Source organism: Lactuca serriola, chromosome 9, assembly GCF_051521515.1.
Source record: "Lactuca serriola cultivar US96UC23 chromosome 9, Lser_US96UC23_V15, whole genome shotgun sequence".
Classification (NCBI taxonomy): Eukaryota; Viridiplantae; Streptophyta; class Magnoliopsida; order Asterales; family Asteraceae; genus Lactuca; species Lactuca serriola.
In genome coordinates this window covers 30,014,532-30,028,281 of record NC_136416.1, presented here as the reverse complement: position 1 = coordinate 30,028,281, position 13,750 = coordinate 30,014,532, and the positions used below count along the sequence as shown (strand labels likewise).

The 13,750-nt window shown below is 28.6% G+C and overlaps 1 protein-coding gene across 2 annotated transcripts; it reads right to left on the bottom strand.

Annotated features, from left to right (window-relative positions):
- Positions 1 to 7,688: 7,688 nt before the first annotated feature.
- LOC145073847 (protein-S-isoprenylcysteine O-methyltransferase B-like) lies at positions 7,689 to 9,363 on the bottom strand. Of its 2 annotated transcripts, XM_079020326.1 has the most exons (3): positions 9,180 to 9,363; positions 8,651 to 8,731; positions 7,689 to 8,535 (listed from the first exon to the last, which is right to left on the bottom strand). In XM_079020326.1, the coding sequence occupies exons 2-3, from the start codon at positions 8,727 to 8,729 to the stop codon at positions 7,949 to 7,951; spliced, it is 666 nt and encodes a 221-aa protein (XP_078876452.1). In that variant the 5' UTR covers positions 8,730 to 8,731; positions 9,180 to 9,363; the 3' UTR covers positions 7,689 to 7,948. The 2 variants fall into 2 exon arrangements, with proteins under 2 accessions (XP_078876452.1, XP_078876453.1); XM_079020327.1 differs by having other exon boundaries at positions 7,689 to 8,731; positions 9,180 to 9,362.
- Between the last annotated feature and the right edge of the window lie 4,387 nt (positions 9,364 to 13,750).

The window sequence follows — 13,750 nt, the reverse complement described above, 5'->3', positions numbered from 1 at the left end:
GTCAATATCGTTGAGCTAGAAGTCCTTTAGTGATTCATTCAATTTCAATCATAACAAATGCAACACTCAAGCTCAAAGATTCATTGAAGCGTTGGCGATGTCGTTCGTTTTGATACTTTATGTAAAGGTAGGTGTGAAAGTCCCTAATTATGATGGAATTAAATCTTTCATTTTGCAATATTTTGATCTTGTCATAATTGATAAGAAGCATCATTTATGATACAAAAATGTGTTCAAAGTGCACCTTGGGAGGGAAGGTGTTTAATAGAGCTGAGCAAAAACCGAACTGATTAAAAAATCGAAAAAACTACAACAAATTGAAATTGATGCCGCGTAACCGTTACAAAAACTAAGGGTGCGGTTTTTAATTTGTCAAAAGATGAACAAAGTTGGTTTGGTGCGGTTTTACCTTTGTCACAAGAGTCTTGCTTATGATTGTGCTTGTGGATCAAGACTATGATTTCACTAAACTTTTGATTGGGCAAAAGAAATTGCTTTATGTTTCTTGGCTAAGGTGTATTGGTTAAACCGCGAAAGGCCATAATTTTAATGGAAAAAATGTTTAACTTTTGATCTTTTACAGTTTAAAATCGCACTATAATACAAAATCGCATCATTTCATAACGTGCTTTAAAACCAAAACCACAATAAATGAAACCACACCATTTGAAAGATCATACATCGCGGTTTTAAGATTACAAAAACCGATGCATTTGTTTTGTGGTTTGGTTTTAACCTAAAACTACATCATGCTTACAATTAGTGTTTAATGATCCTATAATTTGTTAAGAAATATGCAACCATAAACTTGATTGATATAAAAAGGGAAAATGACAAAAAAAAACATTATATTTTTTCAAAAATTCGGTTTAACTATCAATTTTTAATAAGCTCTAAAAAAACCACCACTTTTGGTAAAATGTTGCAGCATGACCATTATTACCTATTAGAGCCGGTTTTAATTACGAAAAAAGACTATACTTTCCCAAAAGTTATGTTAAACCACCAATTTATGGGTGGTTCTTTTAGCACAAAATGAAAATTGGTAGTTTTTTTAGCACAAATGTAGGTCATCATGGCCGCGATAAAACTTCTATATAAAAATAAGTGGTTTTTTTAGAACAAATGAAAATTGGGTGGATAAATCGAAAAAATAACAAAATATAGTGGTTTTTTCGTCATTATATACAAAGTATTTACAACAATCAAAACCATGAATAAAAGAGTCTTGGCTTATTGGTACTATTCATAATTTCAACCAAAAAATTCTTAGATTTTTTGTGGAAAGATAAAAGAGTTGAAGTAAAAAAATTAAAACATGAATAAGACCAAATAATGAGACTTTGCTTGATCTAACCGGATAAAAAATAGTTTACCAGTAAAAAATGTTAATTTGAATTCTTTTTATGATAATCGGGACTTTTTTGTTAACAAAATAAAATTTGAGATTTTTTCATAAACTAGATCAAAATATCAAGATTTTTTTGGATATTTCCTCTATTTTTATAGAAAAAAAAATAATATATCAAAATTTATAATTTTTTGTCCTCTCTAACATACGCTATATCAACATATCGACGCTCAATTGCGAAATTCATTTTTTTTTGTGGAACAATCAATTGGTTTCGGTTTCTATGATCTAGTTTTGTTTTTTTTTTATGTTTGAAAAACCATTCTATTTCGATTTCTATGATTTAGTTTTAATTTTTTGTTGGTTGAAAAATTATTCAATTTCAGTTTTTGTGTTGAAAAAACAAACACCAAAATTTGGTTTCTAGAAAAGAAGTGATTCATACACAACAGTTTTTTGCCATACACAACAATTAATGCATTATATAGTTGTACAATATAAAATTTTAAAGCACCAATTGTTGTGTATGGAGAAAAAATATTGTTTACGAATCAGCTCCCTTTCTAGAAATTAGTTTAGGAGTGAACTTTCATACAAATACATCAATCACTTCTAAAATGGAGTCTAAAAATATTAAATTTTTATTAGAATTGGTTATGTTCCATTTATTTTGACAAATCATACTATATTATAAGGGAAACATTTTTCCTTTCATCACATTCATTTGAAACTCTTATGACTTATCAATTTCTTTTTCATATTAATTATAAGTTGGTTAATAAGATTAAATAAATATTATTTCTAAAGTGTAATCATATATAAACTAAGTTTCAATATTAAAATAATATCTTACTTCTAGTTATAAAGTTATGTTTTTTTTTTAACTTTTAACATATTATATTTAATTTATTAGTTTTAATATATTGTTGGATGCAAACCATTATAATTTTAAAGATACAATTTTGGAACAATTTGTATAAAACATTTAAATTATTAACTTGAATATAGCATTACAGGGTCAACTTAAATATAAATTTTAGTTTAACTTAAACAAGCCAAAAAATATTTTATAAATAGTTAAAAGTGATTAATTGTAGTGTCTTTCTAATAATGATTATAAGTTGGTAAGTAAGGTTAAATAAATATCAAACCTCAAGTGTAATCGTAAATATACTAAATTTCAATTTTAAAATAATATCTTTACTTCTACTTATAAAGTTATGTCTTTAACTTTTAACATATTATACTTTATTTATTAGATTTAATATGTTGTTCTATGTAAACCATTATCAGTTTAAAGTTACAACTTTTGAACAATTTTGACAAAATACTTAAATTATTAATTTAAATATAACATTACAATGTCAATTTAAATATAAATTTTAGTTCCACTTAAAATACCAAAGAATATTTTGTAAATAGTTAAAAATGATATATTGTAGTGATAAATGCAAAAAACTAAACTGTAATCTCAATTGAACTAAAATATTTTCTAACTATATTTGTATAATCGTTAAAAGTTTTCATATAACTGACTTAAAATAACTTATAATAACAATAGTTAAAAATAACTCTATACAAATGATTATATTATTAACTTTAAAATCAAAAAACAATGTTTGATATTTTAAATAATTATAATGATAGAAATTAAAACGTTAAGAAAATAAATTTTAAGAAATTAATTAACAATAACAAAAACTATAAATAACATTAAGCCATATATTATATTTAATTTTATTCATGAGTAACTCGCGGGTAGAAGTCATTCAAACGGTTGAGATTATACAGTTATAATGGATGTACATATTATCATATAATTCAAATAATCAATATATTATATCAATTTAGTATACAGATTATTATACCAAATTTAACAACGTTATTGTTATATTTAAAAAAACATATATTTGTAAAGATTTCAGCTATATAGGTGTTTCTGCGCAATGTGCGGCCATTCGCCTAGTTTTTCCATATAAACGAACTCACGTGTATATATTTGTTCTTTAAAAAAAAAATTATGTGCAAAAATTCACCATAGTTATTGTATTTAATGACTTCTATATATATATATATATATATATATATATATATATATATATATATATATATATATATATATATATATATATATATATGGGAAAAAGGAATATACATTACAGCCCCACCTAAGCTTAGGTACTAAACCTTGTGAAAATACATTGTTTTACTATATAAAGGTTACGGTTAATGGATTCACGATTAATATTTCAAGATGTAAATTCAAGATCGACACAATAGGGTTTAGGGTTTAGGGTTTAGATTTAGGGTTTAGGGTTTAGGGTTTAGGGTTTAGGGTTTAGGTTTAGGTTTAGGGTTTAGGGTTTAGTGTTTAGGTTTAGGGTTTAGGGTTTAGATTTAGGGTTTAGTGTTTAGGTTTAGGGTTTAGGGTTTAGATTTAGGGTTTAGGGTTTAGATTTAGGGTTTCGGGTTTAGGTTTAGGGTTTAGTAATGTTCATTTGGGTGAAGTAATAAACGATAATTGAGGAAAGAAAACAGGGATGGTAAAACGATAATGAAAGAAAGAAATGTTGTGGAGGATGATATATTTACAAAGTGAAACCAAATCGGGTATATCTAGCATGTTAAAACGACATATTTTAGAAGTACCTAAGCATAGGTGGGGTTGTAATATATATATATATATATATATATATATATATATATATATATATATATATATATATATATATATAACATTTCATACTTGTCACTATAAAACTTTTATAAAAAAATAATTGCTTGATGTATTATTCGATGAGTTACAATACTTCAAATATGAGATATCAAAGCTGAAATATTTAAACTTTTCAGCAAGAAATTTAAACTTTTGTATTTTATGAAATTTTTTAAACAAAAATATATCATTCATTTTAAGTCGGATTGACATGCGATTTTTTTCAACATGTAAGTTAGAATTTGTAGATGATTTTAGTTTATAATTTTGTTGGTTTTAGTGTTATATTTGGTGAGTTACAATCTTTCAAAGATTAGATGTCAAAGCTGAAATATTTCAACTTTTCAGCAAGAAATTTAAACTTTTGTATTCTGTGAAATTCTTTAAACAAACATATTTTATTTAACATGCAGTTTTTCCAACGTGTAATTTAAAGTTTTTGGATGATTTTAGACTATAATTTTGTTGTTTTTGGTGTTATATTCAATTAGTTACAATCTTTCAAACAAATGGTATAAAGTAGAAACAATCAAAGTTTGACCAATCAAAATGGCACAAGAAACGAAAACATATTCAGTTTTACGAGTTGTACCGTATCAAACCCAAAAAAATATTCATTTTAACGAGTTGTAACGTATCAAACCCAACAACATATTTGTTTTAACGAGTTGTATCAAACCCAAAAACGCGTTTTAACAAGTTGTGTCGTATGCATGTAAAGTTTTACCAATCCAAATGGATCCAAGAATCGGAAAACTCGGGCCTGAACTCGGACCTGAACCCGGACATAGACCTGGACCCGGTAAGTCTCATCCGGTCTGGTCCATGGTCCACAATATTCTCCAAACCAGTCCGGTCCAAGAGTCGGTTCGGTTCGATCGGTCCAAATGTTCACCCCTACATCACAAGTCATTTTGCCAATCTTTGAGATCTTTCAAACCTAAATTTCAATAATGACGCACATCCTAATACAATACCGGAGCACCAAATTGTTGTTATATCATTTTAAATAAATAACACCCTAAAAATTAAAACGAATTTGTTAGAAAGCAATTAAAGTTGGGGTTTATGTATGTAATTCATAAAAAATGTGATTGTTAAATGGACAAATCACTTGCAACAATGTATGCAACAAAAAATTAGCTAGATATGGTCCTCACCCGGCTCGGTAATAATGACATTTGTTGAGCTCCTAGTGCTAGAAGTCGACTCTCATAACATGATATCGATAGATAGTGTAGTCTTTGATTTTTGCTCCAAAATAATCTTCGGGGAGATAGAGGAGAATCTAACATTTATAATCTAATTTGGGACTCCACAAAAATATTGGCCAACAATTTTATATGCCAAGATAAAAATAAAAATAAAAAAATAAAAAAGTCTCAAAAGGGAAGGCCACATTTTAGTTGGATCAAAAGCAAGCTAGTTTAAAAGAGTCGAATTAGAGGTGTGATAACAAATTATATTGAGAGCAAGTATATGAATGCAATTACCTTTTGCTACACACATTTCATACATATTATTATCATATTTTTTTATGTATTTTGCATCATTTTACGTACATCTACATTGCACATCCATGCATTGCATATCATTAATGATGGCATGGGTTACTACGAGTGTATTTTGCATGTATGAAGGTTGCATGGCTTGGATAAAGGGATTAGGAGGGGAGGAATTGGACCAATTTAGTTTAAAGTACAAAACTTATTGTTGTAAACTGACAAAATAAAATGAATAAGACTAGGGTTTATTATTGCAGGGAAAAATTGAATTACAATGAAAGAGAAAATAACTATAAATAGGAAAGTTATATATGATTAACCTAGCTAAATGGTTAAATAAAAACTCAACAAAATAGCCCCTAACATCCCCACTCAATCTTACAATGTGACAACAATAGGAATGCAAAGTTTGTCACACAATAAACAAAAAATAGAGGCCAATTGGCTTTCGTGAAAATATCGGCAATCTGCAAGGCTAGTGGAACATGTGGTATCGAGATGGGTCATAGATGTTGATGATGACGACTAAAATAACAGTTAATCTCAACATGTATTGTTGGCTCATGGAAAACAGAAATCCTTGCAACCTGTGAGTATCACACTGTTCTCACAATGTAGGGGTAGGTTGGGAAACACCAACACCCATATTTGTAAGGAGCCAACATAACCAAACAATTGTACCATTGGTCACAACCATAGCTTAATATTGAGCATTTGTAGAAACCCGAGAAACATCATATTTCTTACCATGAGATCAATGAATCTTTAAGAAAAATAAAGAAATCGATAGTGGACTTGCGGTCATTAGGATCATTATCCAAATCGGCATCAGTAAAGATATACAACTCAAGAGAAGACATCAATAAAAATAAGAGGCTTTAAAAATGAGGGCCACAAAGATATCTTAAAAATACTAAGAACAGTTCCCTAGTGAACAGTAATAGAAGTAGTGACAAACTGACTAACCACATGAACAACATAGGATATGTCTGGTCGAGTGATTGTAAGGTAAACCAAATTGGCCATAATAATGTGATACATACCCATATTTGATAAAAGAACGTCATCAGTCAAAGAATATCATGGATTGGTTTCAAGAGGCATGTCAAAGATCTAATTGTTAGAGAAATACATTCAAACAGATAACCATTTTGAGATTAAGGAACCACAATACCTAAAAAATAACACAGTAAGTTGAAGTCTTTCATAACAAAATGATGAGCCAAATCATGCTTCGAATACTCAATGTCATCACAATCATAACCCCATCAATGATAACAATCATGTCATCTACATATAAAAATACGAGAATCCAACCCACACCCGTGCATGTACCGAACAATGTTGGAATCATGATTACTAACAAGAAAATCAACATAAGTAATTACCGTAGATAGTTTCTCAAACCAAACACAATGGGCTTGTCTAAGACCACATAGAGCTTTATGAAGCCAACATACTTTAGGACAGGTAAGCAATACATATGGAGGAGCACAATGGGCTTATTTAAGGCCATAAAAAGCTTTTATAAAGCTTTAAAGGAACTCATGGCGAATTTAGTATATATATCAGGGTAGTGCTGGATGCCCCTAAAAAAGATTTTAGTAATATAGTTTTTTCCGAATTTTGTTTTCTTATTGTATATTACGCGAATTTTTTTGTCGGGTATTTATTTTGACCCTGGAGGAACTTGTTGCAGTAGAAGGGTTCGGTTAAAGCAGTTGAAAACTTGTGAAAAGTATAAAATCATGTAAAATCTATATTTCATATTCGTTAATAAAAGTCATCCAAATTTTACAATTTTTTCTTTGTTAATCACTTCGATATGCTATAACATGTTAAAATAGTCATAATAGATTTTTTTCTTCTCAAAGTTCAATGAGATTTTTGACACTAAACTTTGATGTTAAAGTATTCCACTAAAGCCACTATTTTTTTTTTCTAAATCAATTCTAACCAATTAACTTTTATAGGATCCGTGCACATTGAAAAAATTGTCATACTTTAGTGGCTTTTACTCACGAAACAGGAATATAATAGATAAACCACAAAAAATGGCCAAAATACAATAGTTTTGATGTATTTCTCCCTCTAATTAACTCCAAATTCCAAAAAATATAATAAAACCCCTAAATCTGATTCAATTTAAAGTTTGACCCAATAGGTTATTATAAGTTAACACTAACATAACATCATATCAATTTCTCAAGCAACAAAAGTATACCTACCAATTTGTCATACTAAATCTTCCAATCATAAACACATAATCTAAACAAACACATTTCCATAATTTACAACATCCAGAGCTTCAACCCGCCATTGTAGAATAGTCAAAAACTTCATGATGAAGACACAAATGGCAATCTATTAGTTTTATCACTTCACAAATGGAATCCCAGAAGGAACCCTTTTAGCAAACTCATCATACTCCACCCCAAAAAACTGTCTCAAAAAGAACTCCTCATATGGTATTCTTCTATGAAAAAAGTTCCAAACAACTAATGAAAACCCAACAGTTGAAACAGGATTACACAGCATTATTTGAGTCCCAACTGACCAAATCAAGAATCCTGTGTACCCTGGATGACGAACAATGCTATAAACTCCATGAGTTACAAGTCTATGATGATCCTCATGATGTCTTTGAATTAAATGAGTGAAAGCTCTTCCAGCAGTTATGATTGCAAGTTTTCTTATGATTTCCCCAAAGATAACCATTAAAAGTCCTAAATTGCTTACCCACCAGTTTTCTTTTAGTTCAGGGAAAAAGTATAGTTCAAGTAAGTATTCAAGAACAGAAAAGATCATTGCAAAGATGTAGTGTTGGCTGATTAAGAGGGATTTAAGAGTTACATTCGATTTCCCATGAAATTTGATTGCTAAAAGGTATTCAGAGCCATGAAAGAAGAGTATTGCAAAGAACATTTGTGATAATTGTCTGGAGGCAGTGTGGCTGAATGCTTCTGTCATGTTTCACAGATTGATTAAGATTTAAGAGAGATTTTTGAGAAGATTGAGGTTTAAGTCAACAAGGTGTAGGAATTTGATCGAGGAATAAGGTGAGTTTTTACTTCAGACCTGAATAGGAAGAGCTGTCCAGAAGCTGAAATACAATTTGGGTATTCAGGTCACCCAGAAAGTGCTTCAAGGAGGACATTTCTGTAAACAATTAGAAGAGCATGATCATTTTCAAACAATAACAATCCAAGCAAAAAGATTCAATAAAAATATGAACACTCACTCACGCCTAAAAATGGAAATTGAGCTTGATAAAACAGGTTGAGGCCTTTATGATTTCGTTTTATACTATGAGATGACTTAGTTTGAATTCATTATCAGAAAAGCGTATACAGATTGAGAGGCAACGACTACTTAGGGGCCGAGGCTGAATTCAAGATTTTAATTTTATGAACCCTAAACCGCTAAAATCCCAAATTGACACAATTAAACAGCGCTATTCACTATAAACAGTAGAAAAGACACCTGAATTAGACAGAATATTAGCAGAAAACATCGAGTTTTACTGCGAACCAAACGCACAACTAAACCTCGTTTGACTTGATTGTTGTAGTGATTAAAATAATAAAGGAATTATAGCAAAACTTACACAAAAATAGGTCAATTCTTTTAGAGCAAAGAGGAGAAAACCGATGGGAAGCTTGATCGCGCCGCCGCTGGCGACTGACAGAGTACCGTCGCTTGGAGACTGGAACAGTAAGGTTGGATCTGGGATTGGGGCTTTAGCTTGACCTGGAACTCAGGGACTATTGCAATTTGCAATCTTTCCAAATAAACAAAGTTTGTTTAACTATTTAATAAGTTTAAAAAACGGAAAATAACTTAAGTGTTTACTTTTTAGATAACTTATTTATTTTTATATATATTTAACCATTTAATGTATGTATTCACATGTTGTCATCATCACTGGGTATAACAAGTGACAATGATAATGTGTGAATAAATTAACGAGTTAAATGGTTAAATATGTAAAAAAGAAAAAAAAAATTATCTAAATATGAATAAAACAAAAAGTTAATTATCCTGATAAGTCATTTTCTTCACTTTTAATAACGATTTTATTTTTTATATTTTTTTTAAGCGATATTTTTAAAATATCCATAATTTCCTAAATAATAATTAAATATCGATCAATTTAAATATTATTTTTTAATTACTAAATATATTTTAGTTTTATGAAATATTTTATATAGCCTATTATATTTTTTTTCTTTTGTTTTTAAGAATATATAATATTTTTAAAGTAAATAATATATAACAATAAATTAAGTAAATTAAATATGTAATAATAAGTATATGGGGTATTTTAAAAAAATAAAAAGAAAATAGTACTTAGAAAATAAATAAACAAAAAAAATCTATATAATGTAAATGTTTTAAAAATATTCCAACTTTTTAATACTTTTTAATTAGAAGTTTTTAAAATTTTAATTTTCTTTTAATACAACGTTTTAAACTAGTATTTAACAAAAGTATATTAAAATGTTATAAAATATTAAATTGTCATACAAAATCTATAAAAAACTTTAAAAATGTTGTAAAAGAAATTTTAAAAATAAATGTATGAAACTTATAAAAAAATTGTATAAAAATGTCAAAAAAAAAAAAAAAACAAGTTAAAAACTTGTAAGAAAATTTTAAAACATTTATAAAATATTTGGTTTAAAAGCATTTGTATTAAAATTATATGAAAGTATAAAAAAATATTATATATATATATATATATATATATATATATATATATATATATATATATATATATATATATATATATATAAGCAAAGTTTAAAACATTATATTAGAAAAACCTATAGGAAAAAAATTTCATAAAAATGTTGTAAGGAATTATAAAAAATCTTAACAAATTTGTAAAAAAAATTTGCTCACATTTATATAACTTTTTTTATATACATTTCGCCATTTAACTTGTTAAATATGTTCACATATTACCATTGTCACCTGCTATAACATGTGACAATGGTAATATGTGAACACATTTAACAAGTTAAATTGTCAAATATGTAAAAAAAAACATGAAGTTACCTAAATACAAACAAGACGAAAAGGTAATTAATCTCGCAAATCATTTTCCCTTTAGAAAATGGATTATAAATAAATGTTATAAATCAAAAGTTTTATACATCAAAATAATAGTTAATTTTTTATAGTTTATTATTAATTGATATTTTTATCATTGAATACTTAAAAGTTAAAACACATAATACATTTCATTTGTTTATTTTTATTGACCATTTAAAAAATATTGAATTTTCAATATATTTTTATGATTAGTCAATCTAACATCTAATTTTTTTAATTATATTTTAGTTATTTAAATTTATTAATTTTTACTAATTAATTATTTCTAATAAGTACTTAATGAGAAATCATTTATGAAATAAAAAATTTATATCGATTATATAACATTTTTAATTTTTTTTATCCTTATAACTATAAATAAATTTTTTTCGTATTATATATATATATATATATATATATATATATATATATATATATATATATATATATATATAAAATTGACTTTATAGTTTTGTTTGTTTGGGACATTTTAGATATAATGGATTTTTAAAAAGGATTAATTAATTAAAAAAGAACATTTTAGATAAATGAGGGTGCGTGTTTTATATATATATATATATATATATATATATATATATATATATATATATATATATATATATATATATATATATATAGGGTAATGATCATCAAATAAAAACATCTAAAAGGTTAAGCACGCGAGAACAGTTCTTGGTCAATCAATATATAAGGACATATTAATAATTATATATTTTAATTAAATTAAAATAAAATAAAATTCAATCAAATTCCCTTAAATTTTGGAATAGTTACCAAAAAACAAAGAAATATTCTATTTTTTTTCTTATTAATGGAATATAAAAAACATTTTTGCCAAATTTTATTTGAAAACTGAAAAAAAAATTCTTAAAAAATCATTTCTTTCTTCGATTTCACGTAAATTATACGTCAATTGTAAATGAATAAAAAAGTAAACTATTAATCATAATTGATTATATTTTAATTTGACTTTTTACATTTATATTGACACAATTGTGCTTAATGATTAGACAAAACTTCAAAAATGGTCTCTGTGGTTTCCGAAAATATCAAGTTTAGTCCCTAAGTTCAAAAAAACCTCACAGATGGTCCCTGTGGTTTCAAAACCTTTAACAAATGGTCCTTCCGTCTAACTCCGTCAGCTTTCTACCGTTAAGTGAGGGCCATTTTCGTCATTTCAATGCATAGAGACCATTTATGAGGTTTTCTCTATTTAAAATATATATATATATATATAATTATTTAATTAAAGGCCCCTCTCTCTCTCTCTCTCTCTCTCTCTCTCTCTTCCAAGTGCATCGCTACTGGTATTTCCCTTTCAATTTTTTCCCTAAAAAACTAGACTTCCATACACCCGTCTCCTTACTGCCTTCTCACATTCATTCAATCGAGTACCTTCCACCTCTAACAACCAAAAAATTATAGGGGTGAGAACATTGGTTTGTACATGGGGTGAATCAGGTTTTTGGGTTTCAATCGATGCATCAAATGGCGCCATGGACAAAATGAAGCAAAATTCTGCCAATTATAGCAAGCGCGAAGTACACACACACACACACACCTTTTGTGTGTTTTCTTCTCATGTATACCTCAGAGATCCTCAAATCATGAAGGTCCATCTCTGTAAACATACGCCAATCTCTCCATGATTTCCGCTGCAAATTATCTAAGTGTGTTAGGGTTACTACTCAAGAATATGGGGTAAACAGGGACAACTAACATTGACATTTTGGATGAGATATCAAGCATTCAAACTCTAAGCTTTGCAAACAACGATTTCAGAGGATCGTTGCTTGATGTGAAGAAATTGATCTGTTGAGGAGTATTTATTTATCGAATAAAAACTTTTCGGGGTGATTGGGAACAATTTTTTTTGCTGGAATGAGTTCGATGGTGAAAATTGAAGTTCAGAGCAAGAAATTTAGTGGCTGGATTCCTGAATTGCTTATAGAGATAGTGGATTTTGAACATAAAAGTTTGATTTTGCCACTGATTCGACTGAGTGGGGTTGTGAGGGAGTTTGGTGGGTTTTTTGTTCATCTAGTGAAATGAAGAAGATAACAGGCGATGAAATATCACTTGTTTGTGTTTTGTGTTTGATGATGAATAGGGAGGAGAGATTCTTGAATATAAGAGGCATCTTGTTTAGAAGATAACTACTATTTTTCTAATTATTTTCACGAATTGCTATTAGATGACGGCTTTGGTGGTGGTCTTCGGCGAGATTTGCGGCTGCCAGCTGTTTCGGTGAGAATAGAGCATGTGGCAAACAAAATATATGGCAAAGGCGGTGAGGATGAACCAGATGAGGGATAGAAGAGGGTGACAAGTCAGATAGCAATTTTGGCAGTGGTTTCCCGGATATGAAATTTTTCACCACTCCTCCCATCCACAGATCTCTTGCCAATTAGGTAAAGTTTATACTTTTACATCATCATCGTCCCCAACAAGATGTTGAAACCCTAATTTTGATTATTGGTTCAATCAATAGGTGGTGCATCCAGTGGATTTATGTTTCAAACTGTGGGTATCTATCAGATTTAATAAACTTAGGATATAGAAGGAGAAGTGGAATTGATACAGAAAGCCATGGGAGGTGGAGTAGATGTGAGCTTTGATTGTGCAGGTTTCAACAAGAGAATGGCAACGACTCTCACCGCCACACGTGCCGACGGCAAAGTGTTTCTAGTAGGGATGGGCCACCATGAGATGACTGTTCCGCTTACGAGAGGTGTGAAGTTTACATCGGGATTTTAGAGAGAGGGAGAGAGAGTGTGTGTGTGCACGCGCTCTTGGGACCCTTAATATTAAATAGTTATATTTTTTCTTTTTTTTTTTTATAAAAAAAATAAGGCAAATCTTCAAAAATTGTCCCTGTGGTAGTGAAATGACATAAATACCCTCCACTTAACGGCCAAAAATAACGAAGTTAACGAAAAGGACAATTTGTTAAAAGTTTTGAAACCACAGGGACCATCTGTGAGGTTTTTGAACTTATGGATTAAATTTTATATTTTTGAAAACCAAGGGACCATTTTTGAAGTTTTGTCTAATGATTAA